We start from the raw sequence: 16,371 nt of genomic DNA, 5'->3' as shown, positions 1-16,371 counted from the left end.
GGGGTGAGGATAAAGTCTCCAGGCCTCATGGGATTTCCTAACAGGAGTAATGGGATGAGGAGGAGCAGAGCAACAACAAATATAAGGAACTTCAGAATTTTCCACCAGCGATGAAGGCGAAACTGCGAAACTATGAAAAGATAACAGCCCAGAGACTTCGGCAAGCTCAGGAGCTCCCACTGCACCTGAGTATTCATAAGGATCATTGTACTGGCCCGACTGGGGCCTTGGGTCAGCTGTCTGTCCCAGACCCCTGTGACATCTGCTTCTCATCCTTGTCCTGAGGTATTCTGGTCTGGGCCAGCTCACTCTGGGTGTCTGGCCTTGGGGTGGATTCCTGGTCGTCGAGGGTCAGGAGCCTCTTGTAAATGGGAAACAGGAACCCATGAGTCAGTGCCCCTGAGCCTGGCTGCTCATGAGTTAGTTAACAGTATCCGGTGGGGTCCCTTCCAGCAGGGCAGGAGGGAGTCCTCAGGCTGAAGCCTTTCTCAGGAGACAGGCTCCCAGCTGCAGAGTGTGCTATGATCCTTCATCTCCCACCAGCGTTCTGCGGAAAGAGTCTTTCACAAGTTCAGCATCACCCTGAAGGACACTAATAAGCTTTTCACAATAATGCAGAGGGTCTCCTTTTAACCAGACAGGCTGGTGAAGTCCTTCCTCCAGGCACACGGGCACCCAGTGATAATTTCCAAAGGGCATGATTGGTTGTCCTGTGGGGGAGGAACACAGGCTGAGAGATACCAAAGGCAGAGCCTTTGTCCATGGAACGCTAAGGGACACACAGATTTTTGCCAATTGTTCTTTTATAATGTTTTCAGAAGTTTTTACAAGTTCTAGGGTTTGTGGGGGTAGGGGCATAGCGAAAATGCTCATAGATGGGCCAAATTTTGCAGACATTTTGAATAATCTGTCCAGTGAAGTGGGTTCCTTGTTCACTATGTAGCACTCTTGAAATTCCCCAGGTGGGGATTATCTTTTTGAACAAGGCCTTAGCTACTGCCCTGGTTCTACTCAGTGGGAAAATGGACACACCAGGACTAACACTCAGAAGCAGAATCCCAGGGGGTCACAAAGTGGGCGCTTCTCCCCCAACACTCATGGCACATGTACCAAATGTCCCCTAAAAAGAATGCACTGTGGTATATACGCCAGCAGAGCAGAGGAACCTTCTGATGCCACTTGGGTCTCTATCTTGGGGTCATATTCAGAAAAGCGGCTTCCAGGACTCCTTCTGCTACTTAGTAGCTCTGTGCTGTTAAGACAGTTACTCTACCTTTCAGAGCTTCCACTTCTTTATCTGCAATGAGGAAACGATGCCAAGATCAGCCTCCCAAGTTTACTGCAAAGAGGAAGTGAGGTGTGTACCCAAAGCACTGGGCACAGTGTCTGGAGCACGGCAAGGGCTCAATGCCTCATCAGAACCCCTGTTGGAAGCTTTCAGTGATATCCCACTTGAAGGACCTACCCGGCAGGGCCCCACCTCCCTCTGCATCTGCTCCCACCCCAAACACCTGTGCCTGGCCACGCCTGTCACATGGACATCTCCGTTTCTTGCTACTTTTAAGCACACAGGACCCATGTCCACCTCCGTACCTTTCCTCTCACTGTCTTCTTCATTCATATTCCCTCCTGCTCAGTCTCTCTTTCTCTCTCTCATTTATTCATTTTATTTATTCATAATGAGTAAATTACCCCTTAACACTCCAGAGCATATTTCAGAAAAACAAGGACATTCTCCTATATAACCACAATACAACCATCAGAATCAGGAAATTAACGCTGATGCATTACTGCCCTCTCATCCACAGATCCTATTTCCATTTTGCTAATTGCCTCAATAATGCCCTTTGTAAGTCCAGGATCCAGTCCACGGTCATACACTGAATCTGATTATCATGCCTTCCCTGTGCCCAGGTCTTGGTTTCTAAATATTATTCTGTATTGAAAGGAACCAGGCCTCCTTGGGGAAATGGCTGACTCTGGGAGTAGAGAAGGTACAAGATAAGCCTGGCATTCTTGTGCCAGAGATTAAAGAAGTGCTCCAAGAATGGTGAGGAGGTGTCACATAGACATAGGTGCCAGCCTGAATGGGAGTCCACTGTGCAAAATGGGTACAACAGAAGCATCACAATAAATATTATATTAATCAATTTTAGCCCTGGGAGTTAAAATAGGGGTGTAGGAGTCTGTAGTGTTATATCGATAAGAGGGGAGAAAGAACAGCTCTATTTCACCACTGCAGCCTTGAAGTATCTCCCCACAAAACTCCTATTATTTATTAATTAAGGAGTCAAAGTACTTATTAATTTCATGTTACATATATTACATATCATCTCTCTATATATAATGAATATGACTTTTTATACAGAAACCTGGCAGACACCATCTTAACCAAGTGGTCAAAGTTAACCTCGCCAGGAAGGATATAATCATGAGCTTTCTGAAACAATGCCCTGAGAAGAACACATCGCTTTTCTGATGTTCCTGCCCCAAGTGCACAAATCACAGGGCAACACTAGACAAACCTAACCTCAGGGCAGTCTGTAACGGAGCTGGCCTGTGCTCCTCCAGAAGTGCCATGGGGGCAGAAGGTATGGAGAATGGGGGAGAGCTCTTCTTTTTCAATTGTCTGTCATCCCGAGAGCTGCCGAGCTCCTGGCACCTGCAACAGTGCAGGGCACATGGCATGTGCTCAGTAAACATTTGTTGAACACTGGAACACTCCCCTGAGGGGAGACAATAGCCACTCAAAGACCCAACCCGCCTTCCTTGCAGAGTCCTATTGAAGATCAAGCAAGGAGGGGTAGGAGTTGGTGGTGGATCCATGATGTGTGTTTCCTCTTCAAAGTCCCAGGAACTTTCCCTCTCCTAAGTTCACACATGCCTACAGCATCCTGTGGCAGAGATGGCAAAGGTGTCATTTTAGCACCAATTTAGAATAAAGAGGAACAGAGAGGCCAAGATGTGTGGGCAAGGTCACACAGCAGAAGGGTTACTGTGGTGAAGTTCTCCAAAAGGGTGTGGGAGAATCAAACTATGTAGTCAGGGTAAACTAAAGCATCACATCACATCAGCAGAACATTAAGGTTGCTATCTTTGATCTGTTCTGGAAGATATGTGAGCACACACACAACCACACACACCCGCTGGCTCCACAGCGATGTGTAGGCACTGCATTTCAGCACAGATGCACTGAGAGAAAAGGGCTCCCTTATCATCATGGGGAATGGAGGGCAAAGATGCAGGTAAGTAAAGGAATTAAAAAGAATAATTACCAGTGATCCGAGTCAAGTATGTGGCAAGAGGAACTAACTTCACGTTTGCACAGACAATCCTGACCTGCTGGAGTTAGGGGCACTCAGGGGTCACCTGCCTAGCTCAGCTGTCAACCTGGACAGGGATACCCTGCAAACATCTCATCTCTGACGTGTTGCGGTCCAGAGTCTACCTGCACTCCTCAACTGAGAGGAGCTCATCCCCCGTGTAAACAAAATCCTGCCTGTCAAGGCATCCCATTGTGCTTAATGTTTTTCTAAGTGCATTAGAAGCATTACCTTACTGAATCAGCCACAGAACCCCTCCAGCTGCATTGTTATTTGCACTTCCCATCTGAGGGAACTGAAGCCAGCGAGGCAAAATAACTTGCCCATCAGGTCCCACAGCAGGTGAGAAGGCAGAGCTGGAGTCAGAACCCAGGTCTGTTGGCTGCTGAGCCCAAGGTACATCCCAATATATCCATAGGCTGAACCCCAAAAGATGACTGAAATGAACCACTAAGTGCTGGCCATCCTGCTTGTCAATTTCAAATATCAGTTGCTGTAGCATAGGAGCACAAAGTCTGAGTGAGCAGCAGAAGAGGCCAGGACTTTTATTGTCTACGAACTTTCTATGAACCAGAGATCAAACAGCAGCTTTTAAAAAGCTATATTACAGGGAGGAGCCAAGATGGTGGCGTGAGTAGGGCAGCAGAAATCTCCTGCCAAAACCATATATATTTTTGAAAATACAACAAATACAACTATTCCTAAAAGAGAGACTGGTGGATACAGTACAACAGCCAGGCTACACCTACATCTGCGAGAACTCAGAACCTCACAAAGGGGGTAAGATACAAGCCGCGGCCTGGCGGGACCCCAGCTCACCGGCAGGAGGAGAGGAGTCGGAGTGGGGAGGGAGTGGAAGCCCAGGACTGCTAAAGAATTAGCCCTAGTAATTTGCACTGGGAGCGCAAGAGACACATTGCATGGTGTGCTGGATATTAGAGAAACAGAAAAGTAAAATCTGCGAGCGGGTCCCCACAGCCGGCTCCCCTGGGACAAAAGAAAAGTGAGTGCTATTTGAAAGTCTTAAAGGGACAGGGGCCTCACAACTGGATGGAATCATTCCGGCACACTCAGCACAGCAGGCTGGGAATTCTGAGGAACTTCAGGCACCCCAGCCTACTGCATGGCAACGCACCCCTAAAGCCCCTCATGGCGACAAGCAGCCTGCAAGTCGTTCCCCGAGCCAGTGCAGCCCTGACACAGCGGCTGAGCAGCCAGAGAGCGGCCGTGCACGCCCACAGCCAGAGAGCAGTTGCGCCCACAACAACCGCCCAGAATCTCCTCCTGGTGCACAGCTGCCTGGGCCAGACCCAGAGGCCACTGCTGGTGTGCAGTTGCCTGGTGCAGGAAGAAGAAACCAGGGCAAGGCACGAAGGGGTGCTGTTCTTGTAGGAGAGCACACCCAGCATGCCTGCCACTCCCTGCAGGGTTCTGGGCTACCCTGATGGTGACCCCACCCATGGCAATTCAGGGGATTAATCTGGAGGCTGCTCCAGGTGTGCAGGTAAGTGACACAGGCAGCGGAGAAGGGCAAGGCGACCAACGAGCAGGAAAGGACTTTTTTCTCCAAGCTGACACACGTGCTACCTGCCTGTAGCTACCTCTATCGCCATGAAAAAGCAGAAGAATGTGGTCCAGTCCAGAATTACCCAGACAAACCCCGAAAGAGGGCCTGGGGGGATAGATTTAAGCAATCTTCCAAAAAAGAACTCAAAATAAAGGTCATAACCATGCTGATGGACCTGCAGAGAAATATGCAAGAGCTAAAGAATCGAGTTGGGAGGAAGAATACAGAAATAAAACAATCTTGGGAAGGACTTAAGTGCAGACTGGATGAGGTGCAAGAGGCTGTTAATGGAATAGAAATCAGAGAACAGAAACACAGAGAAGCTGAAATAGAGAGATAAAAGGATCTCCAGGAATGAAAGAATATTAAGAGAACTGTGTGACCAATCCAAATGGAACAATATTCGCATTATAGGGGTACCAGAAGAAGAAGAAGAAGAGAGAAAAAGGGATAGAAAGTGTCTTTGATGAAATAATTGCTGAAAACTTCCCCAAACTGGGGGAGGAAATAGTCTCTCAGACCATAGAAGCCAACAGAACTCCCAACACAAGGGACCCAAGGAGGACAACATCAAGACATACAATAATTAAAAAGGCAAAGATCAAAGATAAGGACAGAGTACTAAAGGCAGCCAGAGAGAGAAAAAAGGTCACCTACTAAGGAAAACCCATCAGGCTATCATCAGACTTCTCAACAGAAACCTTACAGGCCAGAAGAGAATGGCATGATATATTTAATGCAATGAAACAGAAGGGCCTTGAACCAAGGATACTGTATCCAGCACAATTATCATTCAAATATGAAGGAGGGATAAACAATTCCCAGACAAGCAAAAGTTGAGGGAATCTGCCTCCCACAAACCACCTCTGCAGGATATTTTAAAGGGACTGCTCTACATGGAAGCACTCCTAAGGCTAAACAGATGTTGATAGAGTAAATAAAATCACAACAAAGAAAGCAGACCAACCACATACTAACTAAAGGCAAAAAATAAAATCAACTACTCACAAAAGCAGTCAAAAGAAACACAAAAGAGTACAGAATAAAACACCTAACATATAAAGAATGGAGGAGGAGGAATAAGAAGGGAGTGAAATAAAGAATCATCAGACTGTGTTTATAATAGCTTAATAAGAGAGTTAAGCTAGACGGTTAGATAGTAAAGAAGCTACCCTTGAACCTTTGGTAACCACGAATCTAAAGCCTGAAATGGTAATAAGTACTTATCTTTCAATAATCACAGTAAATATAAATTGACTGAATGCACCAATCAAAACACACAGAGTAGCAGAATGGATAAAAAAGCAAGACCCATCTATATGCTGCTTACAAGAGACACACCTCAAACTGAAAGACATACACAGACTAAAAGTCAAGGGATGGAAAAACATACTTCATGCAAACAAAAGGGAGAAAAAAGCAGGTGTTACAGTACTGGTATCAGACAAAATAGACTTCAAAACAAAGAAAGTAACAAGAAATAAAGAAGGACATTACATAATGATAAAGGGGTCAGTCCAACAAGAGGATATAACCATTATAAATATATATGCACCCAATACAGGAGCACCAATATATGTGAAACAAATACTAACAGAATTAAAGGAGGAAATAGGATGCAATGCATTCATTTTGGGAGACTTCAACACACCACTCACTCCAAAGGACAGATCCACCAGACAGAAAATAAGTAAGGACACAGAGGCACTGAACAACAACACACTAGAATAGATGGACTTAACAGACATCTACAGAACTCTACACCCAAAAGCAGCAGGATACACATTCTTCTCAAGTATACATGGAACATTTTCCAGAATAGACCACATACTAGGCCATAAAAAGAGCCTCAGTAAATTCAAAAAGATTGAAATTCTACCAACCAACTTCTCAGACCACAAAGGCATAAAACCAGAAATAAATTGTACAATGAAAACTAAAAGGCTCACAAACACATGGAGGTTTAAAAACATGCTCCTAAATAATCAATGGATCAATGACCAAATTAAAATGGAGATCAAGCAATATATGGAGACAAATGACAACAACAGCACAAAGCCCCAACTTCTGTGGGATGCAGCAAAGGCAGTTCTAAGAGGAAAATATATAGCAATCCAGGCCTATTTAAAGAAGGAAGAACAATCTCAAATGAATAGTCTAAAGTCACAATTATTGAAACTGGAAAAAGAAGAACAAATGAGGCCCAGAGTCAGCAGAAGGAGGGAAATAATAAGGATCAGAGAAGAAATAAATAAAATAGAGAAGAATAAAACAATAGAAAAAAATCAATGAAACCAAGAGCTGGTTCTTTGAGAAAATAAACAAAACAGATAATCCCCTAGCCAGACTTATTAAGAGAAAAAGAGAATCAACACACATCAACAGAGTCAGAAATGAGAAAGGAACAATTACGACGGACCCCAGAGAAATACAAAAATTATTAGAGAATACTATGAAAATCTATATGCTAACAACCTGGAAACCCAGAAGAAACGGACAACTTCTTAGAAAAATACAACATTCCAAGACTGACCAAGGGAGAAACAGAAAATCTGAACAGACCAATTACAAGCAACGAAATTGAATCAGTAATCAAAAAACTACCCAAGAACAAAACCCCTGGGCCAGATGGATTCACCTCAGAATTTTATCAGACATACAGAGAAGACATAATACCTATTCTCCTTAAAGTTTTCCAAAAAATAGAAGAGGAGGGAATACTTCCAAACTCATTCTATGAAGCCAGCATCACTCTAATACCAAAACCAGGCAAAGAGCCCACACAAAAAAAAGAAAATTACAGACCAATATTCCTGATGAACATAGATGCAAAACTACTCAACAAAATACTAGCAAACCGAATTCAAAAGTACATCAAAAAGATCATACACCATGATCAACTGGGATTCATCTCAGGGATGAAAGGATGGTACAACATTCGAAAATCCATCGACATCATCCACCTCATCAACAAAAAGAAGGACTAAAATCACATGATCATCTACATATGCACTGAAAGAGCATTCAACTAAATTCAACATCTATTCATGATAAAAACTCTCAACAAAATGGGTGTAGAGGGCAAGTACCTCAACATAATAAAGGCCATATATGATAAACCCACAGCCAACATCATACTGAACAGCGAGAAGCTGAAAGCTTTTCCTCTAAGATCGGGAACAAGACAGGGATGCCCACTCTCACCACTGTTATTCAACATAGTACTGGAGGTCCTGGCCACAGCAATCAGACAAAACAAAGAAATACAAGGAATCCAGACTGGTAAAGAAGAAGTCAAACTGTCACTATTTGTACATAAAAAACCCTAAAGACTCCACTCCAAAACTACTAGAACTAATATTGGAATTCAGCAAAGCTGCAGGATACAAAATTAATACACAGAAATCTGTTGCTTTCCTATACACTAACAATGAAATAGCAGAAAGAGAAATCAGGAAAAGAATTGCATTCACAATTGCATCAAAAAGAATAAAATACCTAGGAATAAACCTAACCAAGGAAGTGAAAGACCTATACCCTGAAAACTATAAGACACTCTTAAGAGAAATTAAAGAGGACACTAACAAATGGAAACTCATCCCATACTCTTGGCTAGGAAGAATTAATATAGTCAAAATGGCCATCCTGCCTAAAGCAATCTACAGATTCAACGCAATGCCCATCAAACTACCAACAGCATTCTTCAATGAACTGGAACAAATAGTTTTAAAATTTATTTGGAACCACAAAAGACCCCAAATAGCCAAAGCAATCTTGAGAAGGAAGAATAAAGCAAGGGGGATCTCGCTACCCAACTTCAAGCTCTATTACAAAGCCACAGTAATCAAGACAATTTGGTATTGGCACAAGAACAGACCCACAGACCAGTAGAACAGAACAGAGAGTCCAGATATTAAGCCAAACATATATGGTCAATTAGTATATGATAACGGAGCCATGGACATACAATGGGGAAATGACAGTCTCTTCAACAGATGATGCTGGCAAAACTGAACAGCTACATGTAAGAGAATGAAACTGGATCACTGTCTAACCCCATACACAAAAGTAAATTCGAAATGGATCAAAGACCTGAATGTAAGTCATGAAACCATAAAACTCTCAGAAAAAAACATAGGCAAAAATCTCTTGGACATAAACATGAGCAACTTCTTCATGAATATATCTCCCTGGGCAAGGGAAACAAAAGCAAAAATGAACAAGTAGGACTACATCAAACTGAAAAGCTTCTGGCAGCAAAGGACACCATTAATAGAACAAAAAGGTATCCTACAATATGGGAGAATATATTCATAAATGACAGAATCCAATAAAGGGTTGACATCCAAAATATATAAAGAGCTCACACACCTCAACAAACAAAAAGCAAATAATCCAATCAAAAAATGGTCAGAGGAGCTGAACAGACAGTTCTCCAAAGATGAAATTCAGATGGCCAACAGACACATGAAAAGATGCTCCACATCACTAGTCATCAGAGAAATGCAAATTAAAACCACAATGAGATATCACCTCACACCAGTAAGGATCCCCACCATCCAAGAGACAAACAACAAGAAATTTTGTCGAGGATGTGGAGAAAGGGGAAACCCTCTTACACTGCTGGTGGGAATGTAAATTAGTTCAACCATTGTGGAAAGCAGTATGGAGGTTCCAAAAAGCTCAAAATAGAAATACCATTTGAACTCCTAGGAATTTACCCTAAGAATGCAGCAATCAAGTATGAGAAAGATCAGTGCACCCCTATGTTTATCGCAGCACTATTTACAACAGCCAAGAATTGGAAGCAACCTAAATGTCCATCGATAGATGAATGGATAAAGAAGATGTGGTACATATACACAATGGAATACTACTCAGCCATAAGAAAAGGGCAAATCCAATCATTTGCAGCAACATGGATGGAGCTGGAGGGTATTATGCTCAGTGAAACAAGCCAAGTGGAGAAAGAGAAATACCAAATGATTTCACTTATCTGTGGAATATAAGAACAAAGGAAAAACTGAAGGAACAAAACAGCACCAGAATCACAAAACTCAAGAATGGACTAACAGGTACCAAAGGGAAAGGGACTGGGGAGGATGGGTGGGTAGGGAGGGATAAGGGGGGGGAAGAAGTAGGGGAGTATTAAGATTAACATGCATGGGGGGGTAGGAGAAAAGGGAGGGCTGTACAACACAGAGAAGGCAAGTAGTGATTCTACAACATTTTGCTATGCTGATGGACAGTGACTATAAAGGGGTTTATAGGGGAGACCTGGTATAGGGGAGAGCCTAGTAAACATAATATTCATCATGTAAGTGTAGATTAGTGATACCAAAAACAAAACAAAACACAACAAAACAAAAAAAAAAGGGCAGTTCCTGTGTGGTAACCTCCAACGAGTTCTACACAAGGGTATAAAGGGCATATAAAAGTGTAGGCAAAGGGTCTGTTTGCGTTTATACATAAGATCAAAGCCTAATTGGGCTACCCTGAAAATGAACTAAGATACAATATGAAAGAGAACTTCCAACATCTGCACTCTCTGGAAGACTCATGCCAGAAGAAGATCATCAAAAAACCCCAACAAAGATCCACGCACTGCTACAGCTGTAGATGCACTCATCCCACCAGTTCCTGGACTTGCCATGGGAATGAGGAAGGAGATATCTAAGCTGGCCTGTGCATACAGTAAAACAACAAATTTGACTGGATCTATACTGTTGGAACTCAACCAAGAATTAGGAGAAGTGCAAATTGTAGCGCTCCAAAATCTTACAACTACAGACTATTTACTGTTAAAAGAACATAAGGGATGTGAACATTCACCAGGAATGGGTTGTTTTAATTTGTCTGATTTCTCTCAGACTGTTCAAGCTCAGTTGGACAACATCCACCATATCATAGATAAGTTTTCACAAATGCCTAAGGTGCCTAACTGGTTTTCTTGGTTTCACTGGAGATGGCTGGTAATTACAGATATGCTTTGGTTATGTAACTATACTCCTATTATGTTAATGTGTGTGCGCAATTTAAGTAGTAGCTTAAAACCTATACATGCTGAAGTTACTCTACAAGAAGATATGTCAAAGAAATAATCAATCTTCCCATGTTTTCTTCCGCCTGCTACTTCTATAGCTTTTCTTCTTCCTTCCTAATTACAACCCTTAAATAGTTCTTGCCTCATATCAAATTTACCGAGTATCATAATTCTTCCAAGTGGTAAAGATACCTCAAGACAAATGCTGGGCATAGAAGCTACAGGGCATAAATATGCAAAGAAATAAAAAGCTAACCATTTCAAACAATAAGGCTTCTCTCTCACTTACCAACTTTACATTTCCCTGTATGGCCCCGGAAGATGACTGGTTAGCCAGAGACGGGTAAGATTCCTCAAGGGAGAAACAACCTAAGACAGGCACAGTCGCAGGGGGGTCATCAGGTGAGAAATTGGGGATCAACAGAGGTGAGGCTTAGAACCTCACCCCCCCGTTCTGAGAGAAATCTACTGCATACGTGGATGTTTTATTGCCCTTGTCTAGCTTGGATTAACACATAGTCTACAGGCACACACCTGATCATCTACATTTGCTCTCTTACAACACTAAACTATGTTTTCTACCTTTATCTTGCATCTACCTACCACTTCAGCATTTTATTAAAAATAATAATAATAAAGAGAGAAATGTGGTATCCACATATAAATCAAGTATAAAAACCAAATGAGTATTCATATTTGAACTGATTGTTTAGAGTTTATAATGCATGAGCAAAACCGAAAGTTTCTGTGATGACTGCCCTTGTACTGTTCACTATGTAACTTATTCATTATGTAAGAATTTGTTCTCCATGTAAGAACTTGTTTGTTATGCCTCAGAAGATTGGAGACTGACGAAAATTAGGCTTGTGGTGGATTAATGATTGTGCATTGAGCACTGACTCCCCTATACAGAATTTTATTGTCGTTAACAACCATTTGATCAATAAATATGAGAGATGCCCTCACCAAAAAAAAAAAAAAAAAAAAAAGGACAGACTTCCAATGGTAAAATAAATAAGTAACCGGGATGTAATGTATAGCATAAGGAATATAGTCAAGATATTGTAACAGCTTGGTAGGGTGATAGCTGGAACCTAGAATTATGTATATAAATGTTTTATCACTGTGTTGTACACTTGAAACTAATGTAATGTAATACTGTGCGTCAACTACCCTTCAATAAAAAAAAAAAAAAAAAAAGAAATACCATTTGACCCAGGAATTCCACTCCTAAGAATTTACCCTAAGAATGCAGCAGCCTAGTTTGAAAAATACATATGTACCCCTATGTTTATCGCAGCACTATTTACAATAGCCAAGAAATGGAAACAACCTAAGTGTCCATCAGTAGATGAATGGATAAACAAGAGGTGGTACATATACACAATGGAATATTATTCAGCCATAAGAAGTAAACAAATCCTATCATTTGCAACAGTATGGATGGAGCTAGAGGGTATTATGCCCAGTGAAATAAGCCAGGCAGAGAAAGACAAGTATCAAATGATTTCACTCATCTGTGGAGTATAAGAACAAGGAAAAAGCTGAAGGAGCAAAACAGCCGAAGACTCACAGAACCCAAGAGTGGACTAACAGTTACCAAAGGGAAAGGGACTGGGGAGGAGGGGTGGGAAGGGAAGGATGGTGGGGGGAAGAAAGGGGGCATTATGATTAGCATGTACAATGTGGGGGGAGCACACAGGGAAGGCTGTACAACACAGACAAGACAAGTAGTGATTCTACAACATCTTACTATGCTGATGGACAGTGACTGTAATGGGTTATGTCGAGGGAACTTGGTGATGGGGGGAGTCTAGTAAACATAATGTTCCTCATGTAATTGTAGATTAATGATACGAAAATTTAAAAAAAGCTTTATTAACAGAGATATGAAAGCCAGAACAAAGGAGGTGACAGAGCTCAATCATACCTGTTCATCAGAAAGAAATCCTGAGATTTGAAACTTGTTGGGAGGATGACAAGGGACACAGAGAGGGCCCCCAAATCCTAGAGGGCCTAGAAGGTCTTTGCCTAAAAGGCTCTGGCTTCCTACATCCTGCAGCTTCATAATTCACTTGACAATATTTATCACATGCCAAGTTTCCTTCTAAACATTTCACTTATGTTGATCAACTCAATACTTAGAGCAACCCTATGAAGTAAGTACTATTATTTCTTCCATTTTCAGAAGAGGAAACCAAAGCACAGAAAGGTTAAGTGACTTGCTTGAAGTTGCAGAGATGGGACAGTGTTGGGGTTTGAAAAGGGACAGTCAGGCTCCAGAGCCTTGACTCTTAACCACTGTCTGTCTAGAAGCCAAAAGTCTTAATGTTTTGGAGACAAAAATCTTAATGTACCATCTGAACATCTGGTGCAAACTCTAAACCCTTTTTCTAGAAAAATGCACACATTTAATTTTGCATTCCATTTCAGGGGTTCACAGATCCCAAAGACCAAGTAAGACCAAGGTGTCATACACTTAACACCATCTCTAATCACATAACAGTCTTTAAGGGTCTTTGAATAAGGTTGTGGCAAGACTTAGATCCTCAGGGGCTCATGGCCCACCCAGGAGGAGCATTCCTAACTCAGTAAAACCCAGCCCAGGAGTGATAACAGCCAATCCAAAGGGTATACACTGTGTGATTCCATTTATGTAACATTCTTGAAATGACAAAATTATGGAAGTGGAGAACAGATTAGTGGTTGCCCAGGGTTAAGGGGGTGTGGGGGGGAGGGCGGGCAGGAAGGCAGGTCAGTATGGCTATAAAAGGGCAACAAAGGGATCCTCGTGATGATGGAGCTGTTCTGTATCTTGTCTGCGATGGTACAGACACAGACTTGTGCATGTGACCAAACCATGCAGGACTATATACGTGCACACACACACACACACAAATGAGTACAAGTAGAATGGGGGCAAACTGAACAAGATCAATGGTTTATACCAATGTCAATATCCTAGCTGTGATACTGTACTATAGTTTTATAAGATGTTATCCTTGGGGAAAACTGAGGGATCTCTATTTCTTACAACTGTTTATGAGTCCATAATTATCTTAAAATAAAAGGCTTAAGAAACTAGAAAAAAAAAACAGAAAATAGCCTCAAGCCTCTTGATGATCTGGTCCCTGCTACCTGTCTACTGATGATCTGGCCCCTACTACTTGTCCACCACTTCCTCCTACCCAGTCTTCTTCCCCCATAAGCCTTCAGTCCTACTGGCCTCAACTCCTGACCCTTTCTACCCTCACAGCCTTTACACCCAGAAACAATACCTAATGAGGGCTCCCCATGTTTCTTCTTATCACAGCATCCTGCTTATTTCTGTCATACACTTAACACCATCTCTAATCACATCACTGAGGTTACGTGTGTGAATGCTTATTTCAGGATGTAGATGGCAAGGAAAGATCTGTCTGCAAAAATGTTTTCAACTTCCTACAGGTCAAAACACGCCATAAAAAAACAAATAGAAAAACACTTTAAACAACTAGAAAAAGGTAGCAATCTACATTACAGAAGGTTAATGGCCTTCATATATAAAAAGGTCTTACAAATGAATGACAAACATCCCTTTAAGAAAAACAGGCAATGGACATAAATAGTTCACCTAAGAATTATTCCATGTTGGCAAAATATGAAATAGACTCTCTTGTTCTGCTGCTAGTTCATTAAGTTGAGAGTGTCAAAGATAACCTATGACATTTAAATTATTTCTTTGCCTATATATGTATTATTTGTCTCCCCCTATGAGAATGCAAACCCCATAAAGACAGAGCTTTATGTCTGCTGTGGTCATTGCTTTGTCCTCACTGCCTAAACAGTGCCTGACACATACATAGTATATACTCAATAAACACCTATTAAATGAGCAATTGGTTAAAATTCAACAATAATAAATTCAATAATCTATTTTTAAACATGGAGTATGTACCAAGTTTTTGCCTGCATATAGAATTTATCATGTGCCTATCACTGTTCTAAGTATTTACTACATATTAATCAGTTTAGTTCTCACAGCACCTCTATGAGGGAGGTGCCATTAAAATCCCCATTTTATAGATGATGAGACTAAGGCACAGAAAGGGTACAGCCCTTGCTTGTGGTCACAGAGCAATTTGAACCCAGGCAGTCTTACTCCAGAATCCAAGCACCTAACTGCTGTGTTTTTCTGCCTCTTGAAATGTGGTCCTTGCAACCCTGGGATATAGTCTTATTGGCCAAAGAGGAAAAGTGAGGCCTAGAGAGGCAAGTGACAAGGCCAAGGCCTCAGAGCCGGGAAGGAGCAGAGTCCGGGAAAGCACCACCCAGGAAGAGAGGAAAAGCACCCAGGGTGCAAAACACTCCTGCTGGCAGGGAGACTTGCTTAACTCACTCTTTTCATCTGGGGGGAGGTGAGTAGTGAGTCCTGAAGTGTCAGAAGCCAGCAGCAGTCGGGAAGTGGCCGAGGAGGGCTCTTCCTGAGCCCAACAGGCCTCCTGCTCCTTTTCCCTCCATTAGCCACTGAACTGGCTCGCAGAGGGGGAGGGGCTGGATGGGCCGACAGGATACAGCCAGTCCTGTGACGAAAGGCACGTACAGAGGAAGCCGGAGGCAGCAAGGGCTGCGGGTGGCCTCCCTCGGGAGCTGCTGACCTTTGAAACGACAATCTTAAGCCAGCCTGGAGCTTCCTCTGGCCTCCAGGACAGCTGGTCAGGTCTGGCAGGAGGCCAGGGATACACTTCTCCACAGGCAGCAGCCTTCCCAGAACCACTGCCTAGCTAGGGTTCCCAGAACCAGCAGTAACGTCACCAGCCCCACCCCAGAGGGTGAGACAGGCCAGACCAGGACCCCAAAATGGCCTGGGCTCTGCCTGCCTGCCCCACCCCCAGCCCAGTGAGTGCAGGGTGGTGGTGGCAGTGGGCTTCTACTACTACCAAGGGCTGCAATCTGCAATCTTGGCAGGAGCCCACCAGGCTCCCTGTGTACCTACTGTGTGCTCTCAGTCCTCACCCACTGGCTCATGCCCTTGTGCATTACCCATGCAGGTGTATTCTGAGCATTTACTATATGCCAGCTACTACAGAAGCAAAAAAGGCCATTCATCCATTCACTCATTTATTCATTCCTTCAACAAATACTGAGTGAGAAGTTAAGTTCCTGGGGATTGCAAGCAGAGATGTGATGTGGGATGTTTCAAGCCATCCCTCTGACTGTGTGCTGTGAAAGGCCTGTAGGGGCAAGGGTAGAAGCACAGACCAGGGAGGAGGCTAAAGGTGTGGTCCCGGCAGCAGGTGCTGGGCTTGCCCAGGGCTGTAGGGAAGGACTGGTAAGAACGAGTGGGATTCTAGATCTTTTTGAGGGTGGAGCCAATGGGATTTTCAACAGGATGGATTTTGCAGGGTGGATGAGAGATAAAGAAAAGTAATCAGGGACAAGAATGACTCTGGGGCTTT

At 42.9% G+C, this 16,371-nt stretch overlaps 1 protein-coding gene across 4 annotated transcripts in view; it reads right to left on the bottom strand.

The window, feature by feature from the left end:
* Positions 1-16,371, bottom strand: part of IL4R (interleukin 4 receptor) — a 47,167-nt gene that overhangs the window by 20,174 nt on the left and 10,622 nt on the right. For 2 of the 4 annotated variants that reach the window (XM_036916886.2, XM_036916887.2), the window contains exon 1: positions 15,312-15,462. The exons of the other annotated variants lie outside the window; for them this stretch is intronic. In XM_036916886.2, the coding sequence (XP_036772781.2) occupies positions 15,312-15,320 (9 nt within the window). In that variant the 5' untranslated portion in view covers positions 15,321-15,462. Of the gene's footprint in view, positions 1-15,311; positions 15,463-16,371 lie in introns of those variants that run through there. 4 annotated transcript variants of the gene reach the window in all.

Source organism: Manis pentadactyla, chromosome 10 (assembly GCF_030020395.1).
Source record: "Manis pentadactyla isolate mManPen7 chromosome 10, mManPen7.hap1, whole genome shotgun sequence".
In the NCBI taxonomy this organism is placed as follows: domain Eukaryota; kingdom Metazoa; phylum Chordata; class Mammalia; order Pholidota; family Manidae; genus Manis; species Manis pentadactyla.
Note: the sequence above shows the minus strand (reverse complement) of the source record. Positions and strands in the feature narration are given on the sequence as shown.